The following is a 16,508-nucleotide window of genomic DNA, read 5'->3' as shown; positions in this document are numbered from 1 at the left end:
CACTCATCTACATGTTTGTAGAAAGCCAAACCAGTACTGAAACGAGAATCAGCAGAGGTAATGGTATATAAATAAGAGTATATCGTCGATCTGAAAAGGGAGGTAAGAGATGAATCTCTACGACCGATAACAGAGAACCTATGAAATAGACCCCGTAGAAGGAGATCACTGCATTCAAATAGGCAATACTCTCCTCACATCCCTCTGACATTCACTGCACGCTGAGAGGAAAACCGGGCTCCAACTTGCTGCGGAGCGCATATCAACGTAGAATCTAGCACAAACTTACTTCACCACCTCCATAGGAGGCAAAGTTTGTAAAACTGAATTGTGGGTGTGGTGAGGGGTGTATTTATAGGCATTTTTAGGTTTGGGAAACTTTGCCCCTCCTGGTAGGAATGTATATCCCATACGTCACTAGCTCATGGACTCTTGCTAATTACATGAAAGAAAAAACAAGCTACCCATTGGGGCATTTGTATGGGCGTCCTATGTTAAACAACTCTTTTACCTACAAAAATTATCAGTTGCCCCCTAACAGTAAAACCCCCCACCCAACCAACCCCCCAAAATAAAAACCCTAAGTCTAAAAAAAAAAAAACCTAAGCTACCCATTGCCCCTAAAGGGGCATTTGTATGGGCATTGCCCTTAAAAGGGCGATTAGCTCTTTTACTGCTCATTAAAATAAAAAAAAGCCCTAATCTTTAAAAAAAAAAAAAAAACACCCAAAAGACAAAAAAAAACCTAAGTCTAACCCCGAAATAGATACAGTTCCTGAAGTCCGGCGGTGAAGGTCTTCTTCCAGGCAGCTCCATCATCTTCTATCTTCATCCAGAGCGAAGGCGGCTCGGAGCGGAGGTGCGGAGCAGTCTTCCCAAATGCACGGATCCGGAGCGGCAGTCCTCAGTGGCGTGGAGGCTCCTCTTCATGCGATTGTCAGCCGCACTGAAATTTTATTGGCTGATTTGAACAGCCAATAGGATTTAAGTAGCTATAATCCTATTGGCTGATTTCAAGATTTCAGCCAATAGGAATGCAAGGTACCCCAATTTGATTGCGGTACCTTCCATTCAATTTTTAGTGCACAATGGAGATCGTATGAACAGGAGCCTCCACGCCGCTGAGGACCGCCACTCCGGATCTGCACAATCGATGAAGATAGGAGATGATGGAGACGTCTGGAAGAAGACCTTTATCGCCGACAGACTTCAGGAACTGTGTTGTTTTTTTTTCCGTTTTTTTTTAGATTTGGGATTTATTTTTATTTTTTAATGGGCATTAAAGGGACAGTCTACACCAGAATTTTTATTGTTTTAAAAGATAGATAATCCCTTTATTACCCATTCCCCAGTTTTGCATAACCAACACGGTTATATTAATACACTTTTACCTCTGTTATTACCTTGTATCTAAGCCATTGCAAACCGCCGCTTTATTTCAGTTCTTTTGACAGACTTGCAGTTTAGCCAATCAGTGCTGGCTCCCAGATAACTTCATGTGCATGAGCACAGTGTTATCTATATGAAACACATGAACTAACACCCTCTAGTGGTGAAAAACTGTTAAAATGCATTCTGAAAAGAGGTGGCCTTCAAGGTCTAAGAAATTAGCATATGAACCTCCTAGGTTAAGCTTTCAACTAAGAATATCAAGAGAACAAAGCAAAATTGGTGATAAAAGTAAATTGGAAAATTGTTTAAAATTACATGCTCTTTCTGAATCATGAAAGTTTATTTTGGACTAGACTGTCCCTTTAAAGAGCTGATTGCCCTTTTAAGGGCAATGCCCATACAAATGCCTCTTTAGGGGCAATGGGTAGCTTAGTTTTTTTAGACTTAGTTGTTTTTATTTTGGGGGGTTGGTTGGGTGGGTGGCGGGTTCTACTGTTAGGGGGTAATTGGTATTTTTTTTAGGTAAAAGAGCTGTTTAACTTACAAAAGCCCTTTTAAGGGGTATTGGTAGTTTAGTATTAGATTAGGTGGTGTTTTTATTTTGGGGGGGATTTTTTATTTTTATAGGGGTATTAGTTTAGGTTTAATTTTTTTATTTTGGATAGCTTTGTTTACTATTTTCTGTACTTTTTTATTTTTTGTAATATTAGCTTTGAGTTTTGTATTTTTAAAAATAGACTGCCCTCTGGGCAGGCTTATCGTCTTGCTATTAATATATATATATATATATATATATATATATATATATATATATTATATCTGTTTAAAGGTACATGAAACCCACATTTACTTTCCAAAGGCAGGGAGACTCCACAACTTCATTCATTACTGTTGGGAATATCAACACCTGGCCACCTAGAGGAGGCAAAGACACCCCAGCCAAAGGCTATAAATATCCCTCCACTTCCCCCAGCCACTCTTTGTCTTTTGTCACTATAGGAAGATGGCAGAGAAGTGTTAGAAGAAAATTGTAATCCATTAATGAGCATTTTCCTTTCAAGTGTGGACTGGGGTGTTTGAGTAACCATGTAATCCTCTCAGTGAGAGTTGTGGTGAAAGTTGGCTCTAGATGTCGCAGGGAACGATCTCTGACCACTATCTAAGAATTAAAGTTGTCACCTCCTGGGAAATCAGTGTTAACGTTTTATACTGTTTTCCCCTTCTCAGGTCCCTGTCAGATGTGTGTGGTGAGACTGTCAGACCTTGAGACGCTGTGCCTGCTCCACAGCTTTGATCCTGGAGGGTAAGCCCTTTATTTTACTTTTAGGGATTATGCCTAGTAGGGCTGCAAATTCACTGAGGTTATAGGGACATTTAAGCAAACAGTTCACAGTGTGATACTTTTTATTCCTCTTCTGGATATGGCGACAATTAATACCTTTTATATAAGAAGGTTATTATTTTGAGCAGTTGGGGCTTAGCTCCTTGCCAACTGAAGCACATGTGTAAGGGTTTTTTGGCTCATGAGGATGCAGATAGATGATGCAGGGCAGTTTTGAAAAAAAATCCTACTGGGGTCATTATACCGCTACGCAGCTGATATTCAGCTTTGCACGGTTTCTCTAATAGCTGGGGACGGTCTCTGGATTGTGCACCATGTGACAAGGGCACAGTTTTTCCTCTGAGGCTGGTCGGAAGTTTGCTCCTGCGCAGTGATCAGCATACAGAGTTCACTGCAGGCATTGGGAGAGATCCAACGTCATTCCAGTCCAGGTTGTCTAGCTAGGAGGTGGCGAGTAGAGGTGCCACGCTAACATTTTTATTTTTTCACTAACGGTATTGAGACCTTATACCCGCTATGGAGGGTTCTGTTTCAGCGATCACTGTAATGAATGCACATTTGTATTGTGAGGAGACTGGTTTGCCCACTTGCACAATTCTGTTCTATTTGCTTTTGTTCTGTTTTAAAGTCCAAGAAGGGGTCTAAATATGTTTTATCCCCTGGCACTTTTATTCACTCCGAGCCTTCCACCTCTCTGGACTCCATTGTCCAGGAGATGCCTATTTTACATCCGCAGTCCCCTTTTAACCCTATGACACAGGCAGTGCCCACGTCGTACCTTTATCTCCAGGTGGAGGTAATTTTTTACCAGCAGATTTTACTTCTCAGCTTCAATCTGCTGTATCAGCTGCATTAAACGCTTTACCTATCTCAGGGAAACGTAAGAGAAAGGTTAAGCATAGTTCCACTGACTTGGGGGTTAATACCTCTATTCAGTCTGAGTTGGCTAGCTTGTCTCACCTTTCTGAGGATGAACTAAACTCTGTAGCATCTGAGGGCGACACAAAGATCATTTTTCAGTTTCTGAGGTTCACATTCCTGGACTAACATTTCCAGTTCATAGCCTTGCCATTTGGCTTAACTACTGCTCCCAGAATTTTCACAAAGGTTTTGGGAGCTCTTCTAGCAGTGGCCAGATCTCAGGGTATCACTGTAGCCTCGTACCTGGACGATATCTTGGTTCAAGCTCCATCTTTTCCTTTGGCAAGATATCAGTCTGAGTCTCTTCTGTGTCTTCTCCAAACTTATGGATGGAAGATAAATCTAGAAAAGAGTTCCATGTTCCCCAGTACCAGGGTTGTTTTTCTCGGAACTATCATCGACTCAATATCTATGAAGATAGGCTGATCTGTACACTAACGGGGGTCACGTGCATATGCCAAATATATCATTGTTGGCATTTGCAGATTACTATGGGTTGTACATATCGTTATTTTTTAGGGGCGCTTGAATCAAGTACCAAGCCTTAGTTATATATCTCTTAAAGAGACCCACATTTAGGTGTTTTTGGTATTTATAATTTTTGTGTATTTTATTTTACTTAGTTCTAGCCTTCAATATCGAGTTAGTTTAGTTCTTAACATTTACATAAATATGCCTTTTCACATTTATAGGTCTGATTCACTAGATTTAGCACATTATGTTTCCAGTCACTAGTTTACCAACATACATTTACATCCTTATAATTAGGGTTTATGTTTCTCTTTTTGCAATATATGACTGTAGTTTATATCACAGTTTAGTTTAGGTCCAACATACCAGATTTATATTTTATCCTTATTTGTTTTCCTTATTTGTATTTTAGAATAAAGGTGAGTGTATGGGCCTCATCTTAGTCTGTTGTGTAATAGCATAGTCCCCTTGCAGCACACTAAGGGTTTCTTACTAGCTACGAGCTCAGTCATGTACGTAAGAGATGATTCAGTGGGGGTTTGACCGCTCTTTGACCAATGGTGAGCTCGCTGCCATCTTTCTCTCAACTCTCTTTTGAATAGCGACTTGCGATTGGTCTGGGAGTTACACACCCTCTTTTCTTTCAAGATAGAAAAAACGTTTGAGTAGTTTGATGGCAGCGTGATAACCATTGGGTCTAACAATTGTTTAGCAAATGCATTTTGTTCATCGCTATTTAAATTTGCATATTGTACATATGTATTTGGCATATCCACTATTCAGGATGAGATCACTTTTGATGTAGCCTAATATGAAGGCTGGTATTAAAGGTTAAAGTTTTTACTTCTTTGCTTCTTTTTGTTGGGGGTTTGTATTGAGATTAGTATATGATACTGTGTAAAATGTGTATATATATGTATAATCACTATCATTGCGTACTTAAGATATATGTGTCAATTGGAACAGGTACATATAATAACCATTATTGTGTGTTTAGGATATATGAATACCATACTGGGCCATATGTTTGGATTGTATATATCACACAGTTTGTATTGTTTATAAATTTATGTCTATGGCCAGGGTTACTGAACAGATGATGTTGTGTAAATTTTGATATGCATACATTACTAAATTTATTGTGCACATAGGATACATCATCTTAATATTGTGTGTGTTATATATACCTTTTTATTTAATATATTATATATTGTTTACAATTTCATGTATATGATCAGGGTTGTTTACTATACATCACCATGACAGTGAAACCACAAGGAGGCCGAATTACACAGATAAAACAGAATGGAGGGGCGCCTCATGTGTGGTATCATCTATTAATTAACAATGAGTCACAGAACTATTGCCAAATGGGTACTCACAAATTTGGAGAGCACACTTATGTGCTGGTAGGGGCGGGCTGCAAAATTAGAAAGGTGTGACAGTTCACCCACTTGAAGGCGCTCTTGGCGTAAGATGGTGGGGCTATAAGGGAGACAAGAAATACGGGCACCACATGTGCAGACTATTAATGGTACAGATTCCTTAATTGGAGGGTACTCACATATTCCCAGAGCACACCAATGTGCTTGTAGAAGCAGGCTGCAGATTGGTAGAGGTGTGGCAGCTCACCCAAACTCTAGGTATCTTGATATTTGTATGATAATGTGTTCCCTCAGGTGCTGGGCTGGTCTCTCATAGGTGAACAATGGCAGATGGTGGGTAGAAATGAATCCACTCAAAGGATAAAAGATATATCCAAATTTATTTAAAGCATAAAAGTTTAAAAACAACAGCACAATGATTGCTGATGAGAGTGGATAACAGGGTGTCCAATAATCACCCAATCATGCAACGCGTTTCACGGTTCACAGACCGTTTCATCAGGCATAAAAAATCATTATGATTTTTTATGCCTGATGAAACGGTCTGTGAACCGTCCAGCCTGTCCCACTAGCACCATAGGGTGCACCACGTTTGTGAGTACCTCGTTATTTTGCTATCTCTTGCCCTTGTGCTGGTGGTACTAGGCCATTGTGGCACCTCTGTGTTTTTTCTTTTGCAGTCAATATCTATGAAGATCTGTCTGAAAGATCAGAGACATTCCAAGCTGGTTGCAGCATGTCTATCCTTTCAGACCACCCTAAATCCTTTGGTGGCTCAGTGCATGGAGGTAATTGGTCTCATGGTGTCCTCCATGGACACTATTCCTTTTGCTCGATTCCATCTCAGTCCTCTATAACTATGCATGCTAAGGCAGTGGAACAGAGATGACCTAAACCTGTCTCAACAAATTGTTCTGGACAATCTGACGATAGACTCTCTCTCTTGGTGGCTCTGTCAAGATCACCTGGCCCTACGGTGTGACTATGAATGCCAGTCTCTCAGGCTGGGGTGCAGTCTGGGGCTCCAAGAGGGCTCAGGGGATGTGGTCCCGAGAAGAATATTCTCTTCCTATCAATTATTTGGAGCTTCGGGGGCGATTCACAATCTTCAAAGGGCATGGCCCGAGCTCTGTTCTGCCCGGTATATAAGATTCCAATTGGACAATATAACCTTGGTGGCTTACATCAACCACCAAGGAGGAACAAGAAGTTCCCTAGTGATGACAGAGGTGTCTCAAATTCTTCAATGGGCAGAATCTCACAACTGCCTTATTTCCGCAATTCACATCCCGGGTGGACAACTGGAAAGCGGACTTCCTCAGCAGACAATCCTTTCATGCAGGGGAGTGGGCTCTGCACCCCGAGGTGTTTTCCGAGATAACTCTCAAATGGGGGATTCTGGAGATCTACCTCATGGCTTCTTGTCTCAATACCAAGCTATCCAGATACGGGTCGAGATTGAGGGATCCTCAAGCAGAATTAGTAGATGCATTAGCGGTTCTATGGAGGTTCAATCTCATATCTTTTTCCTCCATTGGCCCTTCTCCCTAGAGTAGTGGCTCATATCAAGCAGGAGCAGGCTCCAGTTATTCTAATAGAACCATCATGGCCACAAAGGACAATGTCCTCCTCCCCTCCGTGGAGTATACCTTATTGTGCGGACCTTCTGATTCAGGGTCCTTTCCTACATCAAAATCTCGATTCTCTGAGACTGACTGCGTGGAAATTGAATGCTTAGTCTTATCCAAGAGAGATTTTTTTGGAAAGTGTGATAGACACTTTGATCCAGGCTCACAAGCCGGTCATTTGCCGTATTTACCACAAGGTATAGCGTACCTACCTTCATTGGTGTGAGGAACGCAGTCTTCCATGACACAAGGTGATGTCTATCCGCCAGGTCTCTGAAGGGTCAGATCTCGGCCCTGTCGGTCTTACTGCCCAAGAGATTAGCGGATCTTCCTGACGTGCAGTCCTTTGTTTAGGCTCTGGCTAGAATCAGGCCTGTTTTTAAACCTGTTGCTCCTCCTTGGAGCCTCAACCTTGTGCTTCGTGTTTTTGCAGCAGGCTGCGTTTGAGCCTATGCATTCTGTTGATCTTAAGCTTCTATCCTTGAAGGTTTTGTTTTTGTTGGCTGTCACCTCGGCTTGCAAAGTTTCTGAGATTTCTGCTTTACAGTGTGATCTGCCTTACATTATTTTCCATGCCAATAAGGCAGTTTTACATACTGTTAGGTTTCCTACCTAAGGTAGTCTCGAATCGCAACATCAATCAGGAATTTGTTGTTCCTTCCCTTTGTCCTAAACCTTCTTCCTTGAAGGAACATTTGCTCCACAATCTGGATGTTGTACATGAAGAAGAATAAAGAGAGGGCACCACAATAGCGTGATATCGTCTGGAATACAGGTACAGATAAAAGTAGGTATTATGCTTACCAGATGGTATGGCACTGTACTGTAACCAGTGCAAGAGAGCAGGCTAGAAAGGCACTTGTCCTAGTTGCAACTTGGTGTTTGTCTCCTGTTGTCTGGACTTCAGGTGCTGCAAAGGAGTAATCTTATGTGTGTTGTTTGGTTGGTATGTATGAACCACAACACAGACAACTTCAAATAAAAATGAATTTTAATATTTTATGACGCGTTTCTCAACCTACAGGGGTTGTTTCATCAGATAAAAAAGTGAATGCCATCATTAACAATTGTTGGCAATTTATACACATTTGTGTATCAAAAGAGGAAGTTGTCATCAAATATGTAATCCAATAGAAAAACATTTGTGTGCATTCAGCTGTGGAACCAGCACAGGATCCCAGCTGTTACAATTTAAAAAATTTGGCTAATTTGCAAGGTTGTATATATGTGAGAATCTAAACTTTAACCTGTTAGTTGCAAAATGAGTGAAATAAAACAATCTTATCACTTTATGTTTACTACCATTTATTACATATGTAACCTCACTGAATTGTTTGTTATAAAAGATGCTATTCATTTGCATTTAAAAGATAATAGATTTGGTTAGAATGTTGGCAGATAAAAAGTGTGTGTGTTGGAAGTAAAATAGTTCATAATACAATTCTGAATGGGAGACAGAGTTTTAGACCTGTTGTTTATATTTAAGCATATGAAAAATGTTAAATCTTTGTAGAAGATAGAAAGTGTGTATGTGTGAAGTAAAGTAGTTTATAATCAAAATCTAAATGGGAAACTAAGTTTTGAACCTGTTGTTTGTATTTAAACATATGAAAAATGTTAAATTCTTGTAGAAGATGTATGCTTGTATAGATGGTCACTTTGTTAACTTTAATAGTTCTTGTATAAACACATATTAATTTGTGTGGTGAACACTATTCTTTATAAATTGTGTGTATATATGTATGTGTATGATGCCTATACACAAAATAAATTGTTCAATAAATAGGAAAATTTAGGAGTATGTATATCCATGCACACATAATTACAAGAAAAAAAACCCTCTTTCTCCTTGTAAAAAATAAAAATAAAAAAAGTGTTTGTGTGCTAGTATATATACATATTGTGTATGTGTGTATGTACAATATGTGTGTGTGTGTGTGCTTATATATATACATATTGTACAGGTGTGTGTGTACATTATGTGTGTGTGTGTGTGTGTGTGTGTGTGTGTGTGTATATGTAACAGAATGTATATATGTGTATGTGTGTATGTATATATGTGTGAATGTGTATGCATATGTGCGTGTACACACACATACACAAAAATACAAATGTATGTGCGTGTGTGTGTGTACACTTATATGTAATGAAATATGAAATATTGGAAATCAGTACTTGGTCTCACTCCCTTCACCTAAAGTGAGGACAATGGTAATGCCAAATTGGGAGTGTTGTTTTAACCTATTTGTCAATAGTGCCTCTTTTTTTGGGGGGATTTTTTCACTTGGATGTTGTACATGCCTTAAAATTCTATCTTCAGGCTACTAAGATTTCAGGCAATCCTCTTCCTGGTTTGTGTTATATACCGGTAAGTGCAAGGATCTGAAGGCCACTGCGACTTCCTTATCTTTCTGGCTGAGAAGTATTATCCGTTTAGCTTATGAGAAGGCTGGACAACAGTCTCCTGAGAGGATAACGGCTCATTCCACTAGAGTAGTTTCTTCTTCCTGGGCTTTTAAGAATGAAGCTTCTATGGATCAGATTTGTAAGGCGGCTACCTGGTCCTCCTTACATACTTTTTCAAAGTTCTATTAATTTTATGTTTTCGCTTCTGTGGAAGCAGCTTTTGGGAGAAAAGTGTTACAGGCTGTGGTGCCCTCAGATTAGGGTCCGCATTTTTATTTTTTGCCCTCCCGTTTGGTTCATTCAGTGTCCTCTGGAGCTTGGGTATTGGTTCCCAACAGTAATGAATGAAGTCGTGGACTCTCCCTGCCTTTAGAATGAAAACAAAATTTATGCTTACCAGATAAATTCCTTTCCTTCCTGGCAGGGAGAGTCCACGACCCTTTTCTTCCACAGACTTTTTGGATACTTTACTGATTTGGGGGTAACAGTAACCCCTTACCACCTGCACCACTAGTGAAAGAGAAGAGAGTTGATACTACAGGGTGCTGAGCTCATTTACTGATTTTATTTTTTCTTCTGGCACCTCTATACCCTAATGTTTCTCCTGCTTTTCCTTGTTCCCTTGGCCATTGACTGGCGGGATGGGGGAAATGGGAGAGATATTTATAGCCTTTGGCTGGGGTGTCTTTGCCTCCTCCTGGTGTTGATATTCCCAACAGCAATGAATGAAGTCGTGGACTCTCCCTGCCAGGAAAGAAATGAATTTGTCTGGTAAGTCTAATTTTTTTCTTTCTTTCAAGATTTAGATAGAGCGTACGATTATAAACAACTTTCCAATTTACTTCTATTATCTAATTTGCTTCATTCTCGTGTTATCCTTTGTTGAAGAAGCAGCAATGTGCTACTGGGAGCTAGTTGAAAGCCAATATAATGAGGCATATATGTGCAACCACCAATCAGCAGCTTCTGAGCCTACCTAGGTATGATTTTCAACAAAAATAATTCAATAAATTGGAAAGTTATTTAAAGTTGCATGCTCTAAACCATGAAAGAAAAAAAAAAAATGGGGTTCATGTCCCTTTTAGCCAAATAGGGAAAGCTAGCCTTAATAAGTTTGCAATATGCTTTTTAACCCTTTCATGACAGGGTAATTTTGTCCGCTGTAGACAAATTGAAATCCCATGATTGTGCACGTGATTGTGAGATTTCAATGATGGGATTGGGTAAGGGAGGCGTCCCTATGAAGCTAGGCACGCCCTCCAGACCGCGATTCCAGACAAACAGCTCGGAAGTTCTATTCCGTCCTAACGGCGCTAAAGCCCGGCGTGGTTAGGACGGAATAGAACGCCGCAACGGCATTAAAAGGTTAAGTTATGTGAATTATAAAATATTCAGATCTAAATTGCATAAAAGGGGGCAAAATAAATAATGAATGTACATAGCAAAACATTTTATATTACAATTTCAAAGTGCTTACTGCTCCTTAAAGCCTTGAATTTCTCAAGATTCTTTGGCTTCTAGTTTATTTAATTTTAAGAATAATCAAGATTGAAGAATAATCAAGATTTTTCTTCATTTATTTATTACTTCATTTCACCTTTGGCAAAAATGCCCAATAGTTTGGAACTGTTTTCTGGTTTGAAGTCTGAACTGTGCATAATACACTCCAAGTGAAATACAGGAGAATCGAATACTTGCCAAATACGCAATATAAAGACAATGCAATAGCACTTACTTTGCATCTGAAAGTATAATATTTTCAGCCAAATTTCAACGTTAATCCAATTTTTCCTCCCCATGTACCATGTGACAACTATCAGCCAATCACAAATGCATATACGGTATACTTTTGAAGCTGGAGCCTCAGAAAGTGTGCATATAAAAATAATGTGCATGTTTTGATAATGGAAGTATATATATATTTGTGTTGTTGTTATAAATTGCATGCTATACCTGAATCATGAACCTTTAATTTTGATATTAGTGGCCCTTTAACTGTTTAAATTGGTTCCCGCAAAAGGGAGGCTTTCTGTTTTTATAAAACACAACATTATAACATGGCCAAAATATATTCATCAATTTTATATTGCAGATGAAAGAGCAATATGTTTGTATAAAGAAAAAAAAAATTCTGTTCACAGCTGGTCATTTGCTGATAAGGAACCCCCCCCCCCCCCCCCACAGCTGTACTAGTGGACAGTAATAAGTATTAAACAAACATTTATTTTTTCAGCACAGGAACATGTAAAAAGTTAAAAAAAAACAGTAATGCATATTAGATGCAACAAAGAAAATTACTTCAATGTCCCTTTAAGCATTTTCAACTATAATCATGAATTTTTGCCAGTAGGATATGGAAAGCAGTGATTTAACTGCCTTTACCAGTAACACACATTATGCTCTCTCTAGCTAGCAAATGAATATTTTGACACACAGGGCCTGTGACATTTGCACTAGACAGAAGGATTACTTGGTCCTGCAACCTAGACATCTTACTATCTAAATGACTCACTAATCCAATTATCTTGGTGATGTTTTCAGGTTCATCAGTATTACCCTTATTAAACCTCGTCTTTGGAATTATTAACTTTCAATCTAATCAGAGTAATTAAGAGTTCTATTTTGTACTCGTTTTCTGTTAATTTCTTATAATAAGGCAATGTTTATCTTCCTTCCAACTAATGTCAAAAATATAAAAACAATTGGAAAACCACTAATAGCCTTCATGCATGACTGTAAATGGTAAATAAAAAGAAGAGAGATTGCTGCTGTTTAGTGAATAGATTTTATTTACAAAATATTTATTTAGGATATGACATTTAATTAAACAAAATAAAAAAAATACGTAAAAACAAAGTTTGATATTTTAAATTAATTTGATCAAAGTTCATATTTCCTATGACCTTTAGCTGTTATGTTCCAAATTCAGAATTCTGTGATTCATCATTGCAGAAATACAAGCAAGAAACTACCTTACCTCTTCTGACATGCCTGCTGAGCTTCTACCCTCGGTATTAAAAGGGGGTTTCAAGTAGCCTTTAAAGTATAAAGGTACCAACTTGTGGAAAGTGGAAAGGCAATCCTGTGTGGAGATTTAAAAAAAAAAAAATATATATATATATTTACTGAAGATAAACTAAATAAAACATATAAAATATGTTTATCAGCATGTTTAAGTCCAGTCATGCACTTAAACAAACGTATCACAATAGTGTAAAACACAATTACACGTATTAAAGAAAATTTTCATTTTTGCTTGAATGAATAACTGCATTGCAAAATAAATGCTTTAAAAGTATTTAATACAGTCAATTAATTTTTTCTTAATTATTTTTCAGGCTCAAGACACAACCCTAAAAAAAAGCTTAAAGGGACAGTCTAGTCCAAAATAAACCTTATTTATTGAGAAAGACACAGATATCAACAAAAGATATGCATTGGATACATATGAAGATACAACAGGGGCTCAGTATAAGCATTATCAGTTGTAAAGTATCATAGTTCTTCACTTGTTATGGTTATGTCCATTAGTTATGCTCACCAGCGATTGAAGTTGGTGGGAATGTCTCTTTTGGGTGGACCATTACGTAGGTGCAGGCTCATAAAATTGCACATCTTAGTGACAACTGTGTTTCCATTTTTCTTATTAAATCATTTAACACAAATTAATAAAATATTAAACATTAAATTAAACACTGACTTTTGTTTCTAGCGATCTTCGAGCATCTTAATGTATTTATGTCTATGGGGGGAGTGAGAGAGAGAAAAGAAAAGGGGAAAAAAGGGGGGGGGGGGGAGAGAAATGGTGTATCCACCTCTGCTCGTCACCATTCTACTACAGTGTTTTGGAGTGGGGAATAGAAAGAGCATTTCCTCCATTATATTAATTCGTGTTGTAGGAATAGAGTGAGGATTTGTCATTTCAGGGAAGGGGCCAGTGAGGTTAACAAGGGCTTCCATTTCCCTAGGAAGAGCCTGAGTCTGCGCTTTGCGTCTAACTTTACATCATATTGTTCGATAAAGAGTTGTTTAATTAGAAGGCGCTTGAATTGAGACATAGTGGGTGCTTTTTTTTTTTTAATCCACCGACACAAGATACAATATCTTGCTAGTAGAGAGCATAAGGTAAGGATATTATGTCCACCTTAATTTTATCACCGATTTTGCTTTGTTCTTTTGGTATTCTTAGTTGAAAGCTAAACCTATGCGGTTATTATGCTAATTTCTTAGATATTGAAGGCCGCCTCTTATCTAAATGCATTTTGTCCGTTTTTCACCACTAGAGGGTGTTAGTTCGTGTGTGCCATATAGATAACACTGTGCTCATGCACATGGAGTTACCTAGGAGTCAGCACTGATTGGCTAAAATGAAAGTCTGTCAAAATAACTGAAATAAGGGGGCAGATTGCAGAGGCTTAGATACAAGGTAATCACATAGATAAAAAGGGTTTCAATATAGCTGTGTTGGTTATGCAAAACTAAGGAATGGCTAATTAAGGGATTATCTATCTTTTAAAACAAAATTTCCCTTTAAATATGGTTTTATCTTACTTTCCTTTGCATGGAATGCACTCTAGGAGAGTGGTAGCTCTATAATTTTCTAAATTTAAAATACATAATGAAAATGTATTCAAAGACACTAAAAGGGCACTGTACAGTATAAATGTCTTCTCCTAACATATTCCCAATGACTTGTTAAACAATCTGCAGAGTAAACGCTTTGGAAATCGCACCTTTGGGTTTATTTTAGCAATTGAAATAGCTGGTTTTGCTCACCGAAACCACCACACATAGTGAAAATGTCAATACCTAGGCCTGTATGTAGAGACAGATAAAATAAAGATGTTGGCTGTTCCTACAGGTTGAGTCCACATGAATGGGCATGTTTTTGAGAACACTGGGTGGTGGTTTCTGTGAGAAAAATATTTAAAATACAGAAATAAACCTTAAAGGGACACTTAACACCTGAAAAAAAAATCTTAAAACTAATATTTTCTTATTAATAAAAAACATAATTTATGCTTACCAGATAAATTCCTTTCCTTCCTGGCAGGGAGAGTCCATAACTTAATTCCTTACTGTTGGGAAATACAACACCTGGCCACCAGGAGAAGGCAAAGACACCCCAGCCAAAGGCTTAAATATCCCTCCCACTTCCCCTATCCCCCAGTCATTCTGCCGAGGGAACAATGAAAAGTAGGAGAAACATCAGGGTATAAAGATGCCAGAAGAATTAATATAAAAAAGGAGCCGCCTATCAAAAACTAAATTACGGGCGGGGTCGTGGATTCTCCCTGCCAGGAAGGAAAGGAATCTATCTGGTAAGCATAAATTATGTTTTCCTTCCATAAGGCAGGGAGAATCCACAACTTCAGTCCTTACTGTTGGGAAACTATACCCTACCCAAGCTCCAGAGGACACTGAATGAATAATGGGAGGGAACAAAAAAGAGGCGAACCCTATTCTGAGGGCACCACAGCCTGTAAAACCTTTCTCCCGAAAGCTGCTTTAGCCGAAGCAAACACATCAAACTTGTAAAATTTAGAAAAACTGTGTAAGGAGCACCAGGTAGCCACCTTACAAATCTGATCAATTGAGGCTTTATTCTTAAAAGCCCAGGAGGAAGCCACTGCTCTAGTGGAGGCTGTCGTCCCGCTGTCTCATAAGCTAAGCGGATGACACTCCTCAACCAGAAAGATAGGAAAGTTGTAGTAGCCTTCTGCCCCTTAAGCTTCCCCGTATAGAAGACAAACAAAGAGGAAGATTGTCTGAATACCTTAGTAGCCTGAAGATAGAACTTCAAGGCACGAACCACATCCAAATTGTGAAGCAAACGTTCCTTCGCTCAAGAAGGATTAGGACACAAGGAAGGAACAACAATTTCTTGATTAATGTTACGACCCGACACCACCATAGGGAGGAACCCTAATTTAGTACGTAAAACCGCTTTATCAGCATGAAAAACAACATAAGGGGAGTCACATTGTAAAGCAGAAATCTCAAACTCTGCGCGCAGAGGCAATAGCTAGCAAAAAAAGAACCTTCCAAGATAACAATTTAATGCCAACAGTATGCATAGGCTCAAACGGAGCCTGCTGCAAAACACTAAGAACAAGATTTAGGCTCCAAGGCGAAGCCCCAGATATAAACACAGGTCTAATCCTAGCCTAAAAGGGACAGTCAACACCAGAATTTTTGTTGTTTAAAAAGAAAGATAATCCCTTTATTACCCTTTCCCCAGTTTTGCATAACCAACACTGTAATAGAAATACACTTTTTACGTCTGTGATTACCTTGTATTTATGCCTCTGCAGACTGCTCTCTTATTTCAGTTATTTTGACAGACATGCATTTTAGCCAATTAGTGCTGGCTCCAGGGTAACTTCACGTGCATGAGCTCAATGTTATCTATATGAAACACATGAACTAATGCCCTCTAGTATTCAAAATGCATTCAGATTAGAGGCAGTCTTCAATGTCTAAGAAATTAGCATATGAACCTCCTAGAATTAGCTTTCAACTAAGAATATGAAGAGAACAAAGCAAAATTGTTGATACAAGTAAATTGGAAAGTTGTTTAAAATTACATTCCCTATTTAAATCATTAAAGTTTTTTTTGGACTTGACTGTCCCTTTAACAAAGGACTGCACATACGGAAGCTCAGCCAATGTCTTGTGCAGTTTAACCGACAGGGCCGATATCTGTCCCTTCAGGGAACTAGTAGGTAGACCCTTCTCCAGACCATCCTGGAGAAAAGATAAAATTCTGGCAGCCTTAACCTTATGCTAGGAAAAGTCATGCTCTTCACACCAGTACAAGTAAGTCCTCCACACTTTATGGTAGATACGACGAGTAACTGGCTAACAAGCTTGAACCAGAGTTCACCACTCTCAGAAAAACCTCTCTTGGCTAAGACTAAGCGTTTAATCTCCACGCAGAATCTAGATTTTTATGAACAAAAG

The 16,508-nt window shown here is 38.7% G+C and overlaps 1 protein-coding gene across 2 annotated transcripts in view; it reads right to left on the bottom strand.

Moving 5' to 3' along the window:
- The window catches only part of LOC128663311 (uncharacterized protein HI_0077), a 265,688-nt gene that overhangs the window by 68,208 nt on the left and 180,972 nt on the right, over positions 1 to 16,508 (bottom strand). For both annotated transcript variants that reach the window (XM_053717579.1, XM_053717580.1), the window contains exon 11: positions 12,523 to 12,627. In XM_053717579.1, the coding sequence (XP_053573554.1) occupies positions 12,523 to 12,627 (105 nt within the window). The remainder of the gene's footprint in view (positions 1 to 12,522; positions 12,628 to 16,508) is intronic.

This window comes from Bombina bombina, chromosome 6 (assembly GCF_027579735.1).
Source record: "Bombina bombina isolate aBomBom1 chromosome 6, aBomBom1.pri, whole genome shotgun sequence".
Lineage (NCBI taxonomy): Eukaryota > Metazoa > Chordata > Amphibia > Anura > Bombinatoridae > Bombina > Bombina bombina.
Note: the sequence above shows the minus strand (reverse complement) of the source record. Positions and strands in the feature narration are given on the sequence as shown.